This window comes from Vigna angularis, chromosome 5 (genome assembly GCF_016808095.1).
Source record: "Vigna angularis cultivar LongXiaoDou No.4 chromosome 5, ASM1680809v1, whole genome shotgun sequence".
Lineage (NCBI taxonomy): Eukaryota > Viridiplantae > Streptophyta > Magnoliopsida > Fabales > Fabaceae > Vigna > Vigna angularis.
The window spans coordinates 11,714,159-11,738,189 of NC_068974.1; the positions used below are offsets into that span (position 1 = coordinate 11,714,159).

The window sequence follows — 24,031 nt, forward strand, 5'->3', positions numbered from 1 at the left end:
CCTATCACGAAGGACAAATAGTTATTTAACTAAGTAATTAGGAAAACTTTAATAATGAACTTTTACATATAACAACACCTACCCATCAATGTATGGCACAAGATATACGTCTCTTTTTGACTCATCCATCCATGTTTGCAAATAATGTTGTCTATTTTCAAGTGTGTTACTAGAAGGTTGAATGGTCTGAGGTTCAACAAATTTGTACATGGAAGACCGACCTTGGTCTACAACGATTGTGTCCATGTACCTAAAACAACAAAGTTAAGTTGTTAGAAACTATAGGAATCAAACAAAAAGAAATATGGAAGACAAAATTAACTATCTTACATGCACCACAGTTGAATGATGGAAATATTCAACATCTTGTCTCCCCCAATCACCTTCAATGCATCAGGCAATGTGATATATACTGGCACATGTGGAGGTAGACCAAATACTCTCAAATCCCAGTATAGTTCTAATGATGCTCTCTTCAACCTGGGTAATCTTGTCATTAGCTTTGATAGAGGATCATCCTCTGCTTCATCCATGTCATCATCTTTATGTATGACTTTATCATGAATCAACTGCTTTTGAGGACGTGTGAACTAAAGATAAGAATTTCATCAAAGAGTTATCAACAAATATTTTTAAACTTAACATAGAAATACTAATAACAAACACATTATACTTGTGGAGTAGCAATGTGTGACATGATCAATGCTCTAGGCCAGGCTATAAATTATCCTATGCCCCCCCGCCCCCCCTACAAAATTAATTTATGCAGTGGGTACAGGCACCTGAGCCTGGGGATCCCGAATCTCTTCAATCGTCACACGCACGTGGTGGGCTAATATGGGAACACCATGAATAGTCTCCCCTCCCTCAATCACTCGTTTGACAGCCACAATGCGTGGGGTATCCCCATCAACCAACATCTCATATTGACTGCTATACTAAGTAGGTTCTACAGCAGAGCATGATCCTCTAGTGCTGACACGAGGTGGTGTGGGAGTTTTAGAGGGCCCCGTGTTGCCTTGCATCATGGAATGCAGCTTCTCTTCAAGCGCTCTTTGTATTTCTTTTTGTTCTTGTAGTTGCTCGATGAATCGTTGCTCCATTGATCTCATGCTTTGGTTGAGTCTTTCCTCCCACTGAAGATCCATCTGCCTCCTGACTCATTGATGCGGTGGTTTTCTGTGTAGCGCCAAAGTAGTCACGAAGACCAATCGCCCCAAGAACTCCACGTACACGTCCTGGGTGCTCAGGCTTTCCAATGGCCATTGTTAGAATGTCGTTCCAACCTTGGCCAACAAATGTTCCCTGAGTTTGCTGCTCAACCAACTCATCCTACACATAAAAAAACCAAGTTACTTAGAAGACATGCTGTGATAGATACACAATCAAACAATGTTTAGAATTTGAACTTACAATTCTTTGTGAGATCAAGGCAACTGAGGAAGATGTCATGTTTCCATCAGATTTAGTCCGAGCAGCCTTCCACAGCTCGTACCTAGCAGGTGCAGGTGCTAGGTCCGGCGACTCAAGTCCCAAGGCATCTGCTCTAGACTTTCTAATTTTTTTTCTAGTTTTGCATAACCACCTCGTGATAACAAGTGTGGTTCATCGTTTAGCCATTGTCTTTCTTGGGTGGCTAACCTTTTACCCTGTGGAACCATGTATATAAATAAGTGTAAAATCAAAAGAACTCAATGAAAGACTTTTCAGATGTTAAGGAACAAACCTTCCATTCCTTAGACTCTCTAGATGCACGAAACTGTATCCACTCCTCCTGTGTGAAGGTATACTGCTAACATGGATTTTCATGTTGTCTGTCTCCAAAGACATATAGTCGTGTCAGCCTTGTCTTGAAATCCCTCCATCTTATCACTATATGCGATAACACTTTCTTTCTAATTTGTATTGTGTTTGGAATATCATAATGTTGCTGTTTAAAACAAAACACATGTTATTGATTTGAAACAATGAAAGAAATAAGTATATCAACAGTGTTGTAAGTAAACATTGTTAGCAAAATGATGAAGATGAAGTTTTGATGATGTCCAAATCAAGTCAAGAACAACCAAGACTCATGAAGAATGATTTTTGAAGACTTGTAACTTTTGTAATAACTGTATGAACATAGGAAAATAGTGGTTTTATGTTTGCATTCAAAAGTGATGTAAAAATGTACCAAGAAGCAAAAACTGTGCAGTGCTAATTGATTAACAGAGGCCAGTAATCGATTATTCCAAAGACGAATGGAGAAGCACATCAATGCATGTTAATCGATTAACAAGGGCTGTTAATCGATTAGCGTTAATCGATTAACATGGGCTGTTAATCGATTAGCAAAGTGTCCGTTTGAAAAACTAGCCGTTTTTAGAGCCGTTGGACTATCCGTTGGAGCGTTAATCGATTAACCACTTAAGTTAATCGATTAACACAGTGAGAAAGGCTGAAAACGAAAAATGGAAGAGCCTTTGGATGAGTCTATAAATAGAATCTCATTTCCTCTCAAGTTAGAGAATACAGAAACTCTTCCCTTGTGCTCAAATACTCAGAAATTCTTGAGACTTGTGTGTTCTTGTTCGGCTTGTGAAACTCTTGTCTGTGGAGCTGGTGAAGTGCTGCTACGGTGACAGAGGAAATAGCCGATTCATCCTTGGTGTGTCTAAGGAGGTGTTCGGAAGACAATCATCCCTCGTGAAGTATTTGGAGGAGGTGTTCATCCTTTGTGAAGACTCAAAGGAGGTGTAGGTTCATCTCTTGTGGTATCAAGAGAGGTGGTTTCTAAACTCTTACAAATTGTTTCTTTGTGATTGTAATTTGTAATTGTTTTGTGATTAGTGAATTGTTTATCTTGTTTTGAGATAAGCGACTGGAAGTAGGATTGGTAAGATCCGAACCAGGATAAAATCATCTGTGCAAATTTCTCTCAACCTTACTCTATTTAATTATTATTATTAATTGCCAAGTAAGTTTAATTGAGTAGAAATTAAAAGGCACACGTTCATATTAAAAACCCTCTTGGTTTGTTATTCCACGCTAACCATTCCGCTGCAGCCGATTCTGACAAACATACTTGAATATCTTGCCATAAGAGGTTCTTGTCGACCTCTGGGACGTCATCCCAAGTTGCATGAAGAATAGAGACATGGCTTTTTACTAACTTACCCAGATAACTCCTAAACCTATCAACATTTGGCCCTGATACCTGACCTGATATGGGGTCAATGTCAACATGTCTCCTTTGCCCATCAACGCGTCCGAATGTCACATCTGCCAATCATGTGACGCCTCGACCATGTTTGCTCGGTCCTGATCCTGAGTTTGAGGCCGACATACCTGAAAAATTATACAAGGTTAGTAATAATTCAATTATGATGAACATAAATATAAAGTCAATACAAAAAATATCACAACCTATTAAGATATTGTTTTCTCCCAAATCCCTTCATTGTGATCACTACGAATTGCCTGGATGACATCGGCAACGTCATCAACTGGGTCTTCAATGGGTCTAGATGCAATAGATGTTGTCTCAAGTATATCAAGAGAATCGTCATCATCATGTCCATGCATGTTTTTTCCTTCTAAAACCACTGACCATTTTTTATTCGTTAGATCATTTACGTAAAATATTTGTCTTGCTTGACTAGCCATGATAAATGGTTCATCAGTGTAATTCATCTTGTTCAAGTCTACCAATGTGAAACCAAAGTCATCTGTCATGACACCAGAATTTATATCAACCCATTTACACTTGAAAACTGGGACTCTAAAAGTGACATAATCAACTTCCCATATTTCTTGTATTATTCCAAAATAACTCATGGATGCTGTGATTGGATTTTTGTCTTTAGAACTAGCAAAGTGGACAGCCTCAGCTTGTAGTGTGACGCCACTATTTTGAACTCTACTTTTGTCATCTTCTACCTTTGTCTGAAAAGAAATATTGTTTATATAGTACCCACCATATGTAATGACATCTGCGTTTGGTCCATGATATAACCTTAATAAACTTTCAGAAACATGTGGAGTCGCATAAATATTTTTCTTAAACCATTGTAAGAAGGTTTTCACATGTTCACTAAGATGCCATTTTTCACTCATTCTTGGGTTTGCTGCCTATTTCATTAACGTGGTCAGAAATGTAAGCAATCACATCAACAATGTTGTTTAAGATGTACAAATGAGCTTGGTCAGCTTCTTTTCTGCTAACACTTTGAATTCTCACACCTCAAACACCCTTACCTTCACATTTTCCTTCATGTCTGCTCTTGGGAAGACCCACTGGTTCACAAGATGGCATATAACTTGAACAAAATTCAATGGCTTCCTCTGCAACATATCACTCTATAATTGAAGCTTCTGGTCTATACTGATTCTTGACATATCCCTTTAAGATCTTTATGTATCTTTCAACTGGGTACATCCACACTAGTACAGTCAAGGGAAACGACAGCGGTTATTTTCGCTCATAGGCAGCGGTTCTGGAACCTAGGCATATCCAGGCGAGGCAAAAAGTCTATCCTTTTTACCTCGATTGTGGACTGAGGCAAAAAGGATAAGATTTTGCCTCGGTTCAAAAGTTACCGAGGTAGTAGGATTTTGCCTTTTTTTTTTAAATGACTTTTCGCCTCGGTTCTCTTTTGAACCGAGGCAGTAGGTTGGAAAATTCAACAAAAAAAAATCTAGCCAATTTCTTAACATTATTTGGAGCAGAATTATTAAAACATAAAAAATCTTGTAAAATTAGTAATTTCTTAACATTATTTGCACCTGTATACTTATTTCATCATAACATCAAATAATATATATATATATATATATATATATATATATATATATATATATATATATATATATATATATATATATATATATATATATATATATATATATATACACATCAAATTTCTAAGAATTTATATAAGCAACTATAAAATGTATTACAATCAGTAGAAAACTGTAATCACTTCACAACATTTTGAATAGATGAAGTCCAATTTCTCTGTCCAGTGCATGGATCTACGTTGAAATCCCAATCCTTCCTCCCAAGTCTCTTACCTATCTCTTTCACTACTTCCACTATGTATCAAAGCCAAACAAGAAATTAGTTTTAACTTTATAAACATAAATTCTCTATAAAACTTTCTACTAGATAAAAATATGAAAAAAAAAATTAAACATGACATCTTTATATAGTTAAAAAATTAGGTTGGATACTAAAAAGAAAATCCAACAATTTTTATAAATTAATTTTAATTTGTAATGAAGTCAATTTCATTTTTTTTTTCTTTTCATTTTCTTTAAAAGTTTTATCCAAAATATATTCCTATATAATGAATGAGTTGTGTACCTTCATCTTGAGGTAGAGTAGCTCCCCAAGCCGAAGAAGAGATCAAACAAAAGGCAAGAAACCAAAGAAAAAAAAGTAGATAAAAACTCATGTTGATGATGATGGCAGGAAAGCTCTAGTTTGAAAGCTCAAAGAAAAGCTTATGAAATGAAGCAGCTAGATATTCCCACAGAAAGAGAAAACTTTAAGGATTATATATAGAGTTGACAGTGTTGAAAATAATATATTCCCACAGAAAGAGAAAAATTCGGGCCCAGCTTACTGCTAGGTTTATATGACAGTCAGAATTTTGTTTCAATTTATGATAATTTTTTCAGCAAGTTGCTAGTTATGATAATTTGATACCAGTTACGGTGTTTCTAGTTATAAAAGTCTTGTTTGTTGGTTAACAAAGTCAATGAAGTGAGAAATAAAACAAATGAACCTTGATGAAGCAGAACAATCCAATCAATAACTTGATGCAAAAGGGTAAAGCAGATAGCAATGTGAAGCACAAATGGCAAGAGCAATGTCACAAAGATCTCCATCAGCTAACCAGAACAAGAGCTAACCAGAACAAGAGCTAACCAGAAAAAGAGCTAACCAGAACAAAGACTTTCTCAATACTATATTCAATGTTTCAAACAAGAGCTAACTAACTATCCAACAAAGTGAAAAAAATCTGCTTACCATCATCTTCCAAGCAAGATACCCGGTTGACCCTCCTTTATGCCCTTCTTTATCCTCCGAAGCATAAGGGATTCCGCGCCTCAAAACCTCTTCCACAAACAAGACAGCTCCTTCCTTCTCCCCCATTCATCTTCCCCAACCCCACTCCCATTGACGCAAACCCCTCTTCCTTTCTCATCCCATTCATCCGCAACATAACTTCAATCCCCGCCAACCTTCCTCCTCTAAGGATATCCAACAGCGCCCCTGTCACCCCTCTAATCACAAGGCTGACTTCGATTCCCACTCCAACGCTTCCTTCCGCCACTCTGTTTTCGCCACCTCCGCCCCCTCCAGTCCCTCGCGCCGCCACCACGTTGCGACTTCAACCATCCCCAAGTCCGACGCTTCCATCGTCGACTCTGCCTCCGGCCGTTGGGTTAGTTTTCACTGTCAGACCCCCACCGGTCCCCCTTCCCCTACTTTCAACCTCATGAATAGATCTGAATCAAGAAATCAGTAAAAAAAAAAGAAATGGAAAGGCAAAAGAAGGCTGAACCTGATGTTGGAGACCTGATGTTGGAACCTGTGGTAATCGCCCTTCATCTTGAGGTAGAAGACCTTAGAATCGCCGGAGGAAGCCAAGGGAATAAGGCGAGAGTTGAGGAGCTTGAGAATACCGTCGCAGATGTTGGAGAGCTCGGACTCGATCTTGGATCGGTAGTCGCGGATGACGGTGACGTGATCCTCGTTGTCGCGGCTCTTCCTTCTGCTCGATCGAGGAGATGATGCGCCACGAGGGAGGAGGCGGCGGAGGGAGGAGGCGGCGTAGGGAGCAGAAACGCAGAAACGTTTGAAGTGGTTGGAGGCAGCAAAGGAGGAAGCGGCGTAGTTGTGGAGGCAGAAACGTAGGGAAACACGCGAAGGAAAACAATGGCATATGTTTTTACTGCCCTAGACCAGGCCTGCTAACTCGGTTCCCAAAAACCTGAGGCAATATCCAGACTACTGCCTCGGTTGTGCTGCCACCCGATGCCTAATCCTTTAAAAAAATTTATTAAAAAGGCATACACCTCGGTTAGGGAAACCGAGGCAGTATTGGGAATATCGTAGAGTTATATGCTTCGGTTCACTTAAAGACCGAGGTAGTTACTGCTTTAGACACCAGTTAGTGAAGAACCGAGGCGTATACCTTGGCTTTTATTACAAAACTACCACCGCCTTTTTATACGCTTCGGTTTTTATGAAACCGAAGCATATATGGCGCGTTAGAAACTCTTTTTTTACTAGTGCCACCTTAAGAAGACTAGCCCACATATTCGAATTTCTCTGACTAGATGAACAATCAAATGTACCATGATATCAAAAAAAGGTGGAAAATACATCTCCAATTGACATAGTAGTCTTATTCCTTCATTTTCCAATTCATCTAAATCTCGAGTATAATATTCTAGACGTCGGGGCCCCTTCACAACGGACGTCTATAGTCAAACTTATTACGAAAATGCCACCGATCAATTATATACGTTGGTGTTTTCGTGGACGAACGTCTACTAGATGACGTGAAAGACAAATTTTGCACTAGTGTATCGTCGTTAAATATGAATAAAATTTAACACAGCTCTCTAAATTCTATGTGTGGGTAATTTTTCAATTGAAAGTAAATATGATATAACATATGCAAGGATGAAAAGCAATCTTTTAGTAAGTATTATTTAAATTTATCTTGATTTTAGTGACAAATTTATGAATTGTGTAAATATAAATATATAAATATAGATAATAATCGAAATTCTAAATTGGGTATAAGAAGAGGATACGTCATTACATATTTATTTTCTCAATTACAATTCTTTCGTGGTAATTGATATTAGATAAATAAAAATGTGTATTCTTTTAACATTGAATACAATAATTTCATTGCTTATTATAATTTTTAATTTTTTAAGATTTATTTAATTATTATTTAGAATAGTAAAGACACGGACGGATACATGTATATTTGTTGAAGATATGATGTAAAACAATTAGGTATGAAAATGAATATGGTTATAAATTTTTACTTTGAAAACAGAGATGAAAATATGTATGAATTTTTATTTTAAGGATGAGGAGGAAATAGTCCAACCCACTATTGTCATCCTAATAATATATAACATATGATTTTAGATACCAAAACAATATTGTTATGTGATATTTCTATCAGGAAATTATTTGAAGATGAAATATAATGAAAAATAATGAAGAAGTAAATTGTGTTGTCTTTTTATCCGGGGCAATAATTACACATTTTTATTCTAGGAACATTTAAGGTAAAGGATTTTAAAGTTTAAAGTGAATTTAACCTTACAAAAATTTATGAAATTACTTACATATCGACATATTTATTTTAGTCAATAAATTTATTTCATCAATAGATTTTATCAATAGATTTTAAAATTTTAATTACTATTAAATTTTATTGACAAACAACATTCATCGATAAGTTATTTTGTAATTACTAACAGATAATGAATTATATCCATCAATAAATTTGTTGGCACAAAAACTAGCAAAATTTTGCTCATTTTTTTCTCTCTCTGCTGAACCACACTATTTTTCTCTCTTTCGCGAACTATTGTGTTCATTTTCTTTTCTCTCATCTCAAGAAGTAAATTGTGTAGACATAGCATGGGTATGGGCTGGTTAAGTGATTAACTTATTTAGGATATTGTTTTCTCCCAACTTCTTTCATATACTACTACACTGGCATAAAAGTGTGTTGACTGTCCCACCTATATGTAGCATTAAAATCAAAGTTATCTATTTTACGAAAAATGAAACACGTTTCAGAAGTGATTTTATAAAATAGTAAGTAAAATTTAAAGTGTTAACTTATATTATTGTATAAATAAATTAAACATTTAAATCATTCTAAATTATTGAACTATATTATAATCTTAGAAGCTATAAAAGTTTCAATCCACATAATTAAAATTAATAAATAATTATGATGACAAAAATATAAAAATATTAAAAGAATTGTTTGTTGAGTTATAAAGCAATTCACCTCTAATCTACAAGTCAAATAAACAAATTCAATTTACTTTATATTAAAAAAATATTGTTTTATCCCGTCCTAACTCTACTTCGGGAATTTACATCCATTTTAAACCCTTAATCAAGTTCATCAGATTTCATGAATTCACATCCATTTAAAACCTTTAATCAAGTTCATTTTATTATGTTGAAGATTTTATATGGATTAGAAATAAAATGAATTTATAGTAATATGTAAATTTTATAAAAGTGCTTTTATGCCTCGAATCCTGTTGAACTGAAGCCTATAAGTTTGTTGAAATTGTAAAACTGCGGTGTATTAGCTGTTGGAAGTCTCATATTGACTAGAGATAAGACAAAATTATAATATATAAGTGGGGCGCAAACCTCACTATACAAGCCGATTTTGCGGGATTGAGTTAGGCTTAAAAATCACTTTCTAATATGGTATCAGAGCCAAGGTTAGAGTCTATCCTAGCGAGATCTATGTCGGCATTCTTCTGTTCCACCCGTTGTCGGGCCATTCTTGGATCAGCCATTAATTTCTACTCTCACGTTCGAGATGTCTATATACCTCGACGTGAAGAGGGTGTGTTGGAAGTCCCACGTCGACTAGAGATAAGACCAAATTATAATATATAAGTGGGGTGCAAACCTCACCATACAAGCCTTAGACTTAAAAACCACTTTCTAATATTAGCCACAATCCCTCATAAACAGCCAAAAGAAAACTAAAACATATATGTAAAAGAAATATTAAAATTATATATAATCTTAACATTTATAAATTAAAACAAATATCAAAGTTTTAGAAAGATAAATTCTAATATCGTATTTAGAAACAACAAACATATAATCCTTCGTTTTATATATCTTTTTCATGTGCTATGCTTAGCTTTTTAATTGGAAGCAAGGTACAATAAAAATCCATAACTTATCGTTAACGCCTTTTCCATCTGTTGTGACGATTTGGTAAATCAACTTTAGTTAATTGAAAAACCTATAAAAGAGAGCACAAAAATATATACATTTTATTTGAAATCATACATATGCATTATGTGGATGACAATACGAAATTTAAATAACTTGAAAACATCACTGATTACATGAATAGAAACATTTATTCAATACAAAGGAAGGATCTATATAAGAATCCTTCTGCTCAAACACATTCCTTATTTCTTTTCTTTTCTTTTCTTTTATTCATAAGTTTTGGAGCTATGCCTTGAGAAGATGACCATCAATGTCTGCAGTGCATTTGTGCATGTACTCGATGTAGCCGTATGGAGGTTCAACGTCTTCACCAACCCTCTCATATTCAATGGTCCATTTGATGATAGCAACATCATTCTCCTTATCAATTGCTTGAAATATGAGCCTAAACACCTTGAACTTGTGCTCGATCTCTTCACCAAAGAGTTTGTAGTTGATTGTTTTGTTTGCTTCATCAACGGATTCAATACTCTCATAACATGTTGTAACCTTACCATCTGTTCTTTCACAAACAATTAAGATCACTATAAGGAATCATAGTATATAGCAATTAGATCGAGAAGAAGAATCTATCTATATTTTATATATTTATATGTATAATTTTAAAAATATAAGAAGTAAAACTCGGAGGGAATTACAGATAGTATAGAAGTATATTAAAATTCAGGGAGAAAATAATTTCTATAGAGTTATTAGAAGTTTAAAGATCACAGATATTTAATCAAAAGTTTAATTACCTATAACATAAGTCCATTTCTTGATGGACTCATTGTGATGCCAATCTTCACCATGGTGCAGACTGGTTCCATGAACTCTCTCAGCAAGGTTTTGAACTTGATGGAGTTGCGTTGCCTGGAGGTTGAACCACTTTTCAGAAGTTGCATGAACTCCAATTTCAGTGCTGATTTTACCAAAAAGTGTCATGGTGATGAAGAACGAAGCAAGTGATAGAAGCAAGAAATGGAAAGAACAAGATAAGGGATGGTGAAGTATAATGCGACCATGTCCCACTTATATAGAACATAATTTACCTACCCCTCACAACTATAATTCAATTGTGGGCTCTCTATATATACCCTACAAGGGTAAGTGACCAATATTTTCTCTTTAAGAAATAAATTTAATTTATGTTTCGGATGTGTAAGGCTGCGCTATTCCAAATCTCCCAATTCTCCTGCTACCGAGTTCCGATGGCTGATCTTCTCTTCAAGTCTTAGTTTCCTTCTTGATCCTGAGGGGTGGAGACCTGCAGAAGATTCTCCGATACCAAAGTCAGTTTCAGAGCAATGGCTTTTCTTAGGGATAGTAATAAATGTGCATTCAATTTAACCTCTCTACCACTCACCCTGGACTTGTATTTATAGTTTTCGCTATGGGCTTGGGATTAGTGAGAAGTTAATCACGGCCCATGACAGCCCAATAGCTTCTAAACTCTACTTACCTTAAACCAAGACGATTCTCATTAAGCCAAGATGATTAGCAGCATGGTCGGCCATTGTCACGGATCTATCGTACTCAACCGTCCCTATTAGTCATTGGTGATGTAATCCCAGCATGGCCGGCCATTGTCACAGATCTTGTCATTGGGCGGCCGGCCTTGGGATGTGGATGATGAAATGGGCGGACGGTAATATACCGCTTTGATGGTAATTGTTGAAATGGGCGTCCTTCCTTAGGGCGCCCGCCCCTCGCTGGTACACAAGCCCCCCAAGTCCTAGTTCCCGTAGTGGACTTAGGATTTCAAGTGTGGCGTGGATTTGGGCCAGTAGTCCGCGTTTGGGCCGTGTCCTGTGGGCTTTTGTAGTTGGACTTTTGGTGGGAAGCATACGTGGTGCCCGCCTACTGGCGGAAGGGGAAGCGTCTTCAAATCTGGAGCGTTGGTCGTGCCAAATCTGGACGGCGAGGATGCGTCCAACGGTTACTAAACTTCTCCTATAAATAGGGGATGGGACGTTGTCATTTTCACTTCCCTCCATCATTCAAGATTTCAAATTTCTTTTCCCTCAGGTAATAAATGGCCGTTATTTCTATCGAGTCAGGTTCTGAGTCTTCGGGCAGAGTCCAGGGAGGGGCGGCAAGGAGTGGCGACGATTCTCCAAGCTCGGTTTCTTCTCATTTTTTGGAGGAGGCTGTTGGGTCTTCTGGGGCGGATCCAGAGGTGCCGGTCATTATGGGCGATCGGATATTTCATGGCGTGCCCATGTTCTTGCTTAAGGGCGGCATCCGTGTAGACGGCTCTCCTTTCGAGCCGGACGGTCAAGGGGTAGTGGTAAACGAAGGGGCTCCCTACGTTCCTAGCCTGTTTGCTTCCGCATATCCTTTTCGTCAAGATTTGGAGCGGAGGGTCGGCCGGACCCACATTGTCCGGGACGTAGAAGATTCCCGATTGATTCGGGCGGGAGTTAGTTTGAGAAATGAAAGGGTTTATTATGGAAAGAGAGCAAGTCCGAATGACTTCTTCTATGTGTACTTGACCTTCTTCACCCATCTCCATCTCCGGGTGCCTTTTACCAAGTTCCAGATGGCCGTCCTTCGAGAGGTCAATGTGGCTCCCACCCAGCTGCATCCTAACTCTTGGGCGGCCGTGCAAGCATTTTTGGCCATGTGTTTAGCAGTGGGGGTTACTCCCACTATCCCAGTGTTTTTCCACTTTTTTGAAGTTCGGCCGGCCCCCAGCGGTGGATGGGTCTCCTTTACCTCAGTTAGGGAGAGGGCGTTGTTCCGTCCGTTCTCTGATTCTTTCAAGAACTTCAAGCAGTACTATTTCAAAATAATAATTGACGCAACCGGCCGCCATGAATTCCATGATGCTGATGGGAAACCGTTGTTCCCCTTTTACTGGACGAGAAATCCTCGGCGAATAAAGGCGATTTCTGTAGGGGCCTTAACAGCATCCGACTTAGAGGCCGTGCGTACCATCAATGCCCTCCCCCGCCGGATTTTCGCTCGATACTTGGTCGAATGCCTTAGTCTCGAGGATTGTGGACAAAAGGCGTTCGATATGGTATTATTATATTGGGCCTTGTTTACCTTTAGTATACTAACGTTAACTTTTCTGAATTGTTTTGTTTCTTCTCAGAGCTCATGACGACTCCTATCCCCCGCCAATCCAACTTTATGGCCTCCCGGAAGAAAACTGGGGCGAGCTCGTCGACAGCCCGGCCGACGAGTGTTCCTACCATGGCGCGTCCGCCTCCTGCAGGACGTCCTTCGTCGGGCGGTCGCCTCCCGCCGGTGCGCCTAGCTCAGAAGGCAGGAGTCCCTCCAGTTGATCAGACCGGAGGTTCGGGCGTCAAGGCGTCGGGTCCCGACCCCCAGCCAGATTTGGCGGCCATCCACGTGGATCCGTCGTCTGAGGCTGCCACCGCCTCTGTTGCTCCCTTGATCCGTAAAAGAAAGGATCCTGCTGCTGAGGGACGCAAAGACAAGGAGGGCTCCTCGTCTCGATCCGCATCAAAGAAGGCCCGCAAGGGCAAAGATAAAGAGAAAGATCGGGAGAGGGTCCCGGCCGTTCCCTTGCCGGGCGGCATCTTCAGTCCGGCGTTCAGCATGAGCGACCGAGCTAAGTTCCATATGAGCTCCTCCCAACGGGCGCTCATTGAGCCTCTCACTGAATTGGAGCTGACGAATGCCATGTTGGAGATGTCCACCCGGACGTCCGCCTTGGCGTGGTATTTGAAGGAGTTTGCCGATCGTCCGGGATTGGCGGAGGTTCAGGCCGCACTGGACGCGGAGAAGAAGAATTCGGCCTCCCTCCAGCTGACAATGGAGCAGATGCTCCTAACTCAGGATGATTATGACCAAAAGATTGAGCAGCTGGAGGCCGATCTTGAGAAGTCCAAGAGGGAGGCCGCTGAAGGTCTGGCAGCCGCCCGGGAAGAGCAAGAACGTCTGGCCGAGGAAGGACGCCAGCTGAAGGCGGAGGTTACCCGCCTGAGGGATGCCGAGGCCGAGCGCGTTAAAGCAAATGAGGCCCTCACCCTGGATGTTGCCAAAGCCAAAGAGAAGATTACTGAGTTGGAGTCAACGATCGTGTTTGAACACAAGGAAGGCTTCAACAAAGCCCTTCGCCAGGTGTCTCTTTTGGCGGGTGTCCAAGATCCATACTCTCTTGGCGTGGATATCGAGAAGGACGTTTTTTATGGCGTCCTAGTAGACCTGAATGCCGCCGAGGGAGACGAGCCTAGCGTGGAGGCCGGGGCTGGGGGAAATAGTTAGGATTTTCTGTTGTTTTTTGATGTGTATTCTGTGGCCGTCCGCCCAACGTCTTGGATTACCCAGAGGTTGGTCGGACGGTCCTTTTGTAAATCTGGGCGCGTTTTAGTGTAAACGATTAATACACAGCTTCTGTTTTCTTTCAATTTCGCATGCTTCCTTGTTTGTGCTTTTAATCTTCTAGAGGGGACGTCCCCTTATAAAATTAATTGAACACTTAATCATGGTCCGGCCTCGCTGAGTTGTCCTTGGATGGATCGTTTATTTGCGATTTGACCATTGTTTATTGCCCGGCCAAGTTGAGAGTGATTCTTGGTGGATCACTTTTTTGCCAACTTTGTCTTTTTGGGCGGTCGACTCCTTGTTCATGGCCCAGACAAGTTGAGAGTTGTTCTTGTCGGAACACTCTTTTTCACCAACTTGATGTTATGGGCGGACGCCTCTTTTGTTCATGGCCCAACCAAGTCGAGAGTTATTCTTGGTAGAATACTCTTTTTCACCAACTTGGTTTTATGGGCGGACGCCTCTTTTGTTCATGGCCCAACCAAGTCGAGAGTTGTTCTTGGTAGAACACTCTTTTTCACCAACTTGGTTTTATGGGCGGACGCCTCTTTTGTTCATGGCCCAACCAAGTCGAGAGTTATTCTTGGTAGAATACTCTTTTTCACCAACTTGGTCTTTATGGGGCGGACGGTAGTTATATGGCCAAGTTGAGAGTGGTTCCCGGTGGAAGACTCTTCGCCAACTTGGTCTTGATGGGATGAAGCTACATTTGTGTGAGAAAAGAAGCATCCAATCATTTATTCATTGGAAATAACAGTACATGACATCAAATCATGGAAATTAACTAAAATAAAATTTTAGATGCGTGGCGTTCCACGTATTAGGGATGGGACGTCCGTCCGGTCGTTGTAGTCTGTACGCCCCGTTTCCTAGCGCTTCCATTATTCGGAACGGCCCCTCCCATTTGGCAGCCAATTTTCCATGTGCTGGGATTCGGCGGGCGTCACCAGCTTTTCTCCATACCAGATCCCCCTCCTGGAAGCTCCTTGGCCGGACTTTGGAGTTGTATTTTCTTTCAACCATGCGCTTACATGCTTCGGCCCTCAAAGCCGCTCGGTCTCGCCGTTCGTCCAGGGAATCTAACTCGATCCTCAGCTCTTGCTCGTTTAGTTGTAGGTCTTCAACCTGTCGCCTCAATGACGGTTCTCCCAGTTCGACTGGTAACATGGCATCAGTACCATAGGCTAAGTTGAAGGGAGTTTCCCCGGTGGTTCTGTGAGGCGTGCACCGATATGCCCATAGGACTTGGGGTAGCTCGTCAACCCACGCCCCCTTCCTTTCTCCTAACCGTCGCTTCAACTCCGCGACCACGGTCTTATTCATTGCTTCTGCTTGCCCATTCGTCTGAGGGTGTTCGACCGAGCTGGTGACATGCTTGATCCCTAGCCTTTTAAAAAATTCAGCGAGTTTTTTGTCAATGAACTGCCGGCCGTTATCCATGATGACAGAGCGAGGGAGGCCGAAGCGGCATATCAACTTCCAGCAAAACTTCTGGACTTGGGCGGCCGTGATGGTTGCCAGGGGCTCGGCTTCTACCCACTTGGTGAAATAATCCACCGCCACCAGGAGGAACTTCTTCTAGGCTCGCCCCACGGGGAACGGTCCTACGATGTCCATACCCCATTGGGCGAACGGCCAGGGGGATGTGATTGAATGCAGGGCGGGCGGGGGTAAGTGGGTGTTGTTAGCGTGCGCTTGACAACTGATGCATTTTTGGACGAACGCCTTTGTATCTGCCTCCATGGTTGGCCAATAATATCCGGCTCTGAGTAACCGGGCTTTTAACGTCCGCCAACCTGTATGGAGACAACAAATGCCATTGTGAAGCTCGTCCATAACGTAATGCGCCTCCGCCTCCCCCAAGCACTTGAGGAGGGGGGAGGAAAATCCTCTCCGGTATAAGTCGTCCCCCACCATGAGGTAACGAGCGACCTTCTTGGCATCGCTTGGTCCTACCGTCCGTCCCTTGTCCTGGCGGGTCATGATTTCTTTAATTTCTGTCCGCCAATCTTTCCCCCCGTCGGACACTGCCGAACACTCCACTAAAGGTTGGAGTAGAACTTGCCGCACGACAGTGGTCAACTGTCCTTTTTCTCTTCCCGAACTAAGCTTGGATAGTAGGTCGGCCCTTGTGTTTTGTTCCCTGGGGATGTGCTGTATGGCGACCTTATCGAACGTTCTTGTTAGCTCCGTTGCTCGCTGGAAGTATCGTAGCAGTCGCGCCTCCCGGACTTGGAAGGTGCCATTCATTTGGCCGACCACCAGTTCCGAATCCATGCGGCAGGTAATCCTTTTTGCCCCCATGTCCTTTGCAAGTTCAAGGCCGGCCACCAGGGCTTCATACTCGGCCTGATTGTTAGAGACTTTGAATTTGAAGATTAGGGAGTGTTCCAGTAAGAATCCGTTGGGGCCTTCCAGGACGATGTCGGCCCCGCTGACCGTCCTGTCGGACGCTCCATCAACGTATAGGCTCCACTCGTCTTGGCCGGAGGAGGGTAGCTCGGCCGCAAAATCTGCTAAGTGTTGGCCTTTGACCGACCCTCTAGGCTCGTAACGCAAGCCGAACTCTGACAACTCCACCGCCCACGCCACCATTCGTCCGGCTAAGTCCGCTTTCTTAGGATTTTGGATATAGGGAAGTTGGTTCTGACGACCACTTGATGGCTTTGGAAGTAAGGGTGGAGTCTTCGGGACGCGTTCAACAAGGCCAACGCCACCTTCTCTACCCGTTGGTATCGGGTTTCTGCGTCCAGGAGCGTGCGACTCACAAAATAAATTAGACTCGGCTGAGGCCGTTCTTGCATCAACATGGCGCTAATGGCCGTCTCTGATACCCCCAGGAAAATGTGCAAATCCCTTCCCGGTACCGGGTGATTCATGACTGGCGGGTTGACGAGGATGGTTTTGACATCTTGAAACGCTCGCTCACACTCGTCGTCCCACACCGGGCCGGCCCCTTTCTTCAGTTTGCGCAAGATCGGTCTTACCCTTTCGGCCAGCCTTGGAATAAATCGCGACAGGGCGGTAAGGCGCCCGATAAGTCTTTGGACCTCCTTAAGGCTGGCTCCCACCCAGCTGCATCCTAACTCCTGGGCGGCCGTGCAAGCATTTTTGGCCATGTGTTTAGCAGTGGGGGTTACTCCCACTATCCCGGTGTTTTTCCACTTTTTTGAAGTTCGGCTGGCCCCTAGCGGTGGATGGGTCTCCTTTACCTCAATTAGGGAGAGGGCGTTGTTCCGTCCGTTCTCTGATTCTTTCAAGAACTTCAAGCAGTACTATTTCAAAATAATAATTGACGCAACCGGCCGCCATGAATTCCATGATGCTGATGGGAAACCGTTGTTCCCCTTTTACTGGACGAGAAATCCCCGGCGATTTCCGGCGGCGACCCCAAATGTGCACTTGGCGGGGTTTAAACGCATGCCGAACTTCCTCACTTGGCGAAACACCTGTTCCAGGTCCCTGATGTGCGCCTCTTGATCCAAGGACCGGACGACCATGTCGTCCACATATACCTCCATACACCGGCCTATCTGCTCCCGGAAGATCCTGTCCATTAGGCGCTGGTATGTCGCCCCTGCGTTCTTCAGGCCGAACGACATTACCTCATAACAGAAGTTAGCCTTCTCTGTGATGAACGCCGTCTTTTCGACGTCCGGCCCGTACATGGGTATCTGGTTATACCCGGAGTATGCATCCAAGAAGCTTAATACTCGATGCCCAGAGGCGCCGTCCACCAGGGCGTCTATGCTGGGTAGGGGGTGGGAGTCTTTTGGGCAGGCTTTGTTCAAGTCGGTGTAGTCGGTGCACATGCGCCATTTTCCGCTGGCTTTCTTCACCATAACCACATTGGCTAACCACATGGTATAAGTGACTTCCCGAACAAAGCCAGCTTCTCTTAATTTCCCCACCTCCTCCTCCACGGCCCTTCGCTTTTCTTCGCCCACCCTGCGCTTTTTCTGGGCAACCGGACGGGCGTCTTTAAAGAGCGAGAGCTTATGACACATTACCGCGGGATGAATCCCCGGCATATCGGCCGCCGTCCATGCAAATAGGTCCCGGTTCTTCCATAGGAGCGCCCTTAACTCCTTTTCCATCCAAGGGTTGAGCTCCCTGGCGATGAGGGTAGTCTGAGTGGGTTCCCTCCCTATTAAGATAGGTTGGGTTTCTCCCATAGGTTCTAGGCGGTCCTTAGTATTCGTTCTTGGGTCGAGGTCAGCCATGGCCACCTCAGAGCCGACCGCCCGCCTCTTCATCGGCCGGGTATGCAACTTCAAACCCGCCGCATAACACTCCCGAGCCGTCTTCTGGTCCGCCTGGACCGTGCATATGGTTCCTTTCTCGGAGGGGTATTTCATGGTGAGGTGGGGTGTAGATACGATCGCTCCGAAAGCGTTCAAGCACGGCCGTCCGAGCAAAGCATTGTATGAGGTGTTAGCCTCGACCAGCAGATACCGAACCCTCTTCTCCTCACTAGAACGTCCGGTTCCCAGCCTCGTCCTTAACTCCACGTATCCCCGAGTATCGACCCTCTCCCCTGTAAATCCCACGATCTGCCCATCATAGGGGACCACAAGATCTTCTGAAATGTCCATCTGCAGGAAGGTCTTCCAATAGAGGATGTTGACCGAACTTCCTTGGTCCACCAAAACTTTGCTGACTCCGTATCGCGCTATTTCGACGGTTATGACCATCGGGTCGTCCTGGTCAGGGTCGGGCGCATGGAAATCTTTGTCCGAGAAAGTGATGTCCGGCATGGTGCGACGTGGTTGGTCAACCAAGTGTACCGACTGGAGGGCTCGTACGTGCCGCTTACGAGCGGAGGAGGACGACCCTCCTCCCGCAAATCCTCCAGAAATAGTGTTGATGTGCCCCCGCAGGGGGCGTTCTCGACTTCGGCTGCGGCTTTGGCTAGGTCGTCGCTCTGAGCGAGGTCGCTCAATCCTTGAATTCCTCGGCGTATCTGAACGGTAAGCCGATCGCTGGGCAGGCCGATCGACTGGTTTTGGTGGGCGCTCTCCGCGGACGTATTTCTTGAGCTTTCCCGCCCGGATGAGCTCTTCTATCTTATCCTTGAGGGTCACGCACTCCTCGGTGGTGTGACCCATATTTTTGTGGTAAGCGTAGTGCTTGCTCCCGTCGGCATCTTTCGGAGTTGGGCGACCCGCGGGCTCTGGGATCAAATCTGCACTTAATGCCTCCCGGAGGATTTTCTCTCGTGGTGCGTTCAGGGGGGTGTACTACTGGCAGCGGGGTCCTCTTCGCTGCTCTTTATGTTTAGGACCGGACGGTTTTCCTACTGAGGAACTGGGCTTGCCACCGTCCGCCCTTTCTCCCCTTACCTCCTGGCTCTCCCTTTTGTACGAGAGCTTCATCTCCTCCACCCTTATTTCATCTGTCGCCCTCTCTCTCAGCTCTTCCATCGTCTTGGGTGCTCGTCTGCTGACGCTATCCTTGAACGGCCCCGGCTTGAGGGCCGGTAGGATGTAGTGGAGGGCGAGCTCTGGCGTCAGGCTCTTCACGCGCTGGACGGTCTTCTGATACCTATCCATGAACGCCCACAGCATTTCTTCCTTTCCCTGCTTGAGGGTAACCAATTCGAAAACGGTCAAGTCTTGGGTACTATTGGCCGCGAATTGTTTAATGAACAACTGTTTTAGTCCAGCGAAATTCTCTATGGAATTAGGAAGGAGGGTGTTGAACCATTCCAATGCCTCGTCCTCCAATGAGAGCGAGAACGCTCGGCACCAAATGGCATCATTGCCCGTTCGGAATGCCATTGCATTCGAGAACGTTTTGATATGGGCCTCGGGGTCGGTCGTCCCATTATACATTTTGAATTGCGGAGCCACAAATTGTTCCGAGATTTGGACATCCATTATGTTTTGGGTGAAGGGAAGTAGCAAAGTGGACGACGCCTCCGATTTCACTATCATTCGTCCATCTTCAGCAACGCTCTCCGCATGCATCAATTTAGCTTTGCTTCCCTCCGCCTCTGACCCGGTAGGCCTCCAAGTTTTATCACACTCGGTATCTTGAGGCGTACGTTCTTCCGCCGTCGCCTTTCCTTTATCCTTCACTCGCTCCTCTCCTCCATCTACCCTTCCAACCTCCCGGGCTATCCGGGCTTCACAATCGGCCTTTACCGCCGCCAACTCGCCCTCGTGACGTTGCTGCATCTCATCCATTTTTTGATGTAGGACTCTGATCATCTCCATAGGGTCGTCCATGCTCATGTTTCTCGTGGTCACCATTGGGTCTTTAAAATCACACGGCCCCACGGTGGGCGCCAAATGTTTCGGATGTGTAAGGCTGTGCTATTCCAAATCTCCCAATTCTCCTGCTACCGAGCTCCGATGGCTGATCTTCTCTTCAAGTCTTAGTTTCCTTCTTGATCCTGAGGGGTGGAGACCTGCAGAAGATTCTTCGATGCCAAAGTCAGTTTCAGAGCAATGGCTTTTCTTAGGGATAGTAATAAATGTGCATTCAATTTAACCTCTCTACCACTCACCCTGGACTTGTATTTATAGTTTTCGCTATGGGCTTGGGATTAGTGAGAAGTTAATCACGGCCCATGACAGCCCAATAGCTTCTAAACTCTACTTACCTTAAACCAAGACGATTCTCATTAAGCCAAGATGATTAGCAGCATGGCCGGCCATTGTCACGGATCTAGTCATTGGGCGGCCGGCCTTGGGATGTGTTCATACCGTGCGACATGGGCGCCCGCCTCTATCGTACTCAACCGTCCCTATTAGTCATTGGTGATGTAATCCCAGCATGGCCGGCCATTGTCACGGATCTAATCATTGGGCGGCCGGCCTTGGGATGTGGATGATGAAATGGGCGGACGGTAATATACCGCTTTGATGGTAATTGTTGAAATGGGCGTCCTTCCTTAGGGCGCCCGCCCCTCCTGGTACAATTTAGTTACTAAAATTTTATTTTTTTTATTTATCAATTAGCCTGAAGTTTTAATATGAAATGAGTTACAATATTCTCTATTTAAAACATCGTAATTTTTGGAAGTCAGATGAGGGGATTAGCCACAAGTTCAATGTATTTGTGGATAATTTTTGTAGCTTTATGTAAATGGGTTGAGTATATTTAGTGTCTCCTATAATATATGAACATTTTTGCTGATAAAAATATAGAATTAAGCACCATTCATTGGTTCGGCTCACTCTATTAGTATGACAAGTCACCTCGTTCATCTTTCTCAAAACGTTGGCATCAGTTATGTTGATGCTCAAGTCACTACTACATCCATGAGAATTAAATAATATATTTAAACATAGAATATACTACCTTCGTCAATATACCTTATCATTTGTTTATTAGAAACAAATAACTTATTTGTTAAAATCAATAAAAAATAGTTGAATTAATTATTTTTAATTAACGATAGCATATAGTAGAACTACTAAAAATATCATAGATAATTTTTTTTTTATCATAGATAACGCTTTTTATCTATTGGCGTCTGATAAATAGAATTTATCTAAAAAAACGTTATCTATTGTCAAACACCAATAGATAACACTTATTTAAATAAGCATTATCTATTGATATTTGACAATAGATAGCGCTTTTTTAAATAAACGTTATCTATTGGTCTAATTTTTTTTAAGAAAATAATAATAACTTTTAATAAAATATTTCAAAATATATAAAATATTTTTCAAAAGAAAATATAAAATATTGGTTCTATTATGTACAAACCTGCACTATTTATTGATTCTAAAAAAATATAAAATATTAAGAAAAATATGACAAAGACAAAGGTCTTAAAAAGAATGTTCATTACTTTAATGTATGAATAAAAACTAATAGTACAATAGTATTTCAAAATATAATCGTTGAGTTGTCTAGTACGTGGCATGACATGACATTGCTTTATAACACTATATATAATCATAACATATATATCCTATAGGTACCTATAAACATGTACATCACCATAACATAACCTATTAACATGTATTAATTACATGTAAACACCAATCTTCCCTAACTTTAATAATTTGATTGTCACAATATTGTTGACATTTACAACTAGAAAAATACTGCAAGAAAGAAAAAAAATATAAAATTAGTCAATTAATTTTTTACTACAAATTAATTATCACAATGAAGATAACTTACATCAGTTGCAATTGTCCCTCTGTTGAAACCTCGGCAAGCGTACCAAATTGTTCAAGTAATAAACCGGTAAGTCCGAATATCGTTTCCCAAGAGATTTGTTTGGTTCACTAATTGTGAATGTTTACTAATTTAGCGTCAAATATGATTATTAAAAGTATTTTTCTACACAATACGGATTAAAATTCAGATATACAAAGTGGTAAAAAATAGTCGAGTTTAGGTTCATTGGGATTGAATTTCATGTTCAAAACTCTATGTTCTTTACTATCAGATATGTCAGAGTGGCTATAGCGGAATGATTGGCGTGGAATAACAAACCAAGAGGGTTTTTAATACGAACTTGTGCCTTTTAATTTCTACTGAATTAAACTTACCAAAGAAATAATAATAACAAATAAAGAGAGTAAGGTTGAGAGAAATTTGCACAGATGATTTTATCCTGGTACGGATCTTACCAATCTTACATCCAGTTGCTTATCTCAAATCAAGATAAACAGTTCACTACTCACAAAACAATTACAAATTACAATCACAAAGAAACAATTTGTAAAAGTTTAGAAACCACCTCTCTTGTTACCCCAAGAGATGAAAGTCACTTCCCCTATAACCCACAAGGGATTAACACCTCCTCTGAATCTTCACAAAGGATGATAGGCTTTTAACTCAACAATAGCAACAACACTCAATCACACTCCCAGCGAAAGTTCTCGCTCTATGACAACACGCCAAGTTCTCAAAGCAACAACACAAGGGTTCAGCAAACCCTATAACACTTATCACCGCACACTACAGATAAGATTTTTCAAAATACACTTATTTCGTATTTTGTATTTCGTGTTTTTGAATGAGAGTCCCAATATAATTTATAGAGATCTCACTCAAGGATACCTCCAAAAATCCGTTGTCAACTAATTAACGTGTGATAAGCAATTATCCAATTATGGTAATTAATTATGCATTTAATGAATGAACAATGCTAAAAACGCTAGCTTAAAAATTCTCATAATTGATTACTGATAATCGATTATTATAAATTGATAATCAAATATCTTGAGTATAAAATGAGGTTTTTTGATTCAAAATAAATTTTAATGCAACCTAAGGCAAACAATACATAGAATCAAATATAAACCACCTCCTATACATAAATCTACTAAATTATAAAAGCTTTAGTTTAAAAACAAGTGTTCATGAATATCTTCGTGCAATAAGAGCACTTGAGACTTGACTTTGAGACATCATCAAAATTTCTGCTCTTTAGCTTTATGCTAACAAGATATAATTCCTCAAGAATCATGCATCAACATCATTAGTAGACAATTCTCCAATTCCTCAGATGACAAGCTCTAAATCTATTTACAGAAACTCTAATCCCTTAGAATTTAGATTTGCATTAAGACCGATGTAATTGATGCCCAAAAGTTCTCAATCTATGTCTAGAATTAAGTTCTGCTGGTTGTTCTACCTAGGACTATGATCCTAGCATTTCCCAATGATTCAAATCACTCTAATGGCTCAGATTTCCATCATTAAGCATGAATAACAAGGATAAAACAAAAGATTCATCAAAGATTAACATAA

General features: G+C 41.9%; 2 protein-coding genes across 2 annotated transcripts; both read right to left on the reverse strand.

Moving 5' to 3' along the window:
* Nucleotides 1–6,459: 6,459 nt before the first annotated feature.
* LOC128196631 (protein BMH2-like) lies at nt 6,460–7,312 on the reverse strand. Its single transcript, XM_052878120.1, has 3 exons — nt 7,292–7,312; nt 6,569–6,949; nt 6,460–6,498 (listed from the first exon to the last, which is right to left on the reverse strand). Exons 1-3 carry the CDS (start codon nt 7,310–7,312, stop codon nt 6,487–6,489), a joined length of 414 nt encoding a protein of 137 aa, XP_052734080.1. The 3' UTR covers nt 6,460–6,486.
* Nucleotides 7,313–10,037: 2,725 nt separating this feature from the next.
* LOC108340040 (MLP-like protein 43) lies at nt 10,038–11,020 on the reverse strand. The gene is made up of 2 exons (XM_017577268.2): nt 10,765–11,020; nt 10,038–10,524 (listed from the first exon to the last, which is right to left on the reverse strand). Exons 1-2 carry the CDS (start codon nt 10,949–10,951, stop codon nt 10,253–10,255), a joined length of 459 nt encoding a protein of 152 aa, XP_017432757.1. The 5' UTR covers nt 10,952–11,020; the 3' UTR covers nt 10,038–10,252.
* Nucleotides 11,021–24,031: the final 13,011 nt, after the last annotated feature.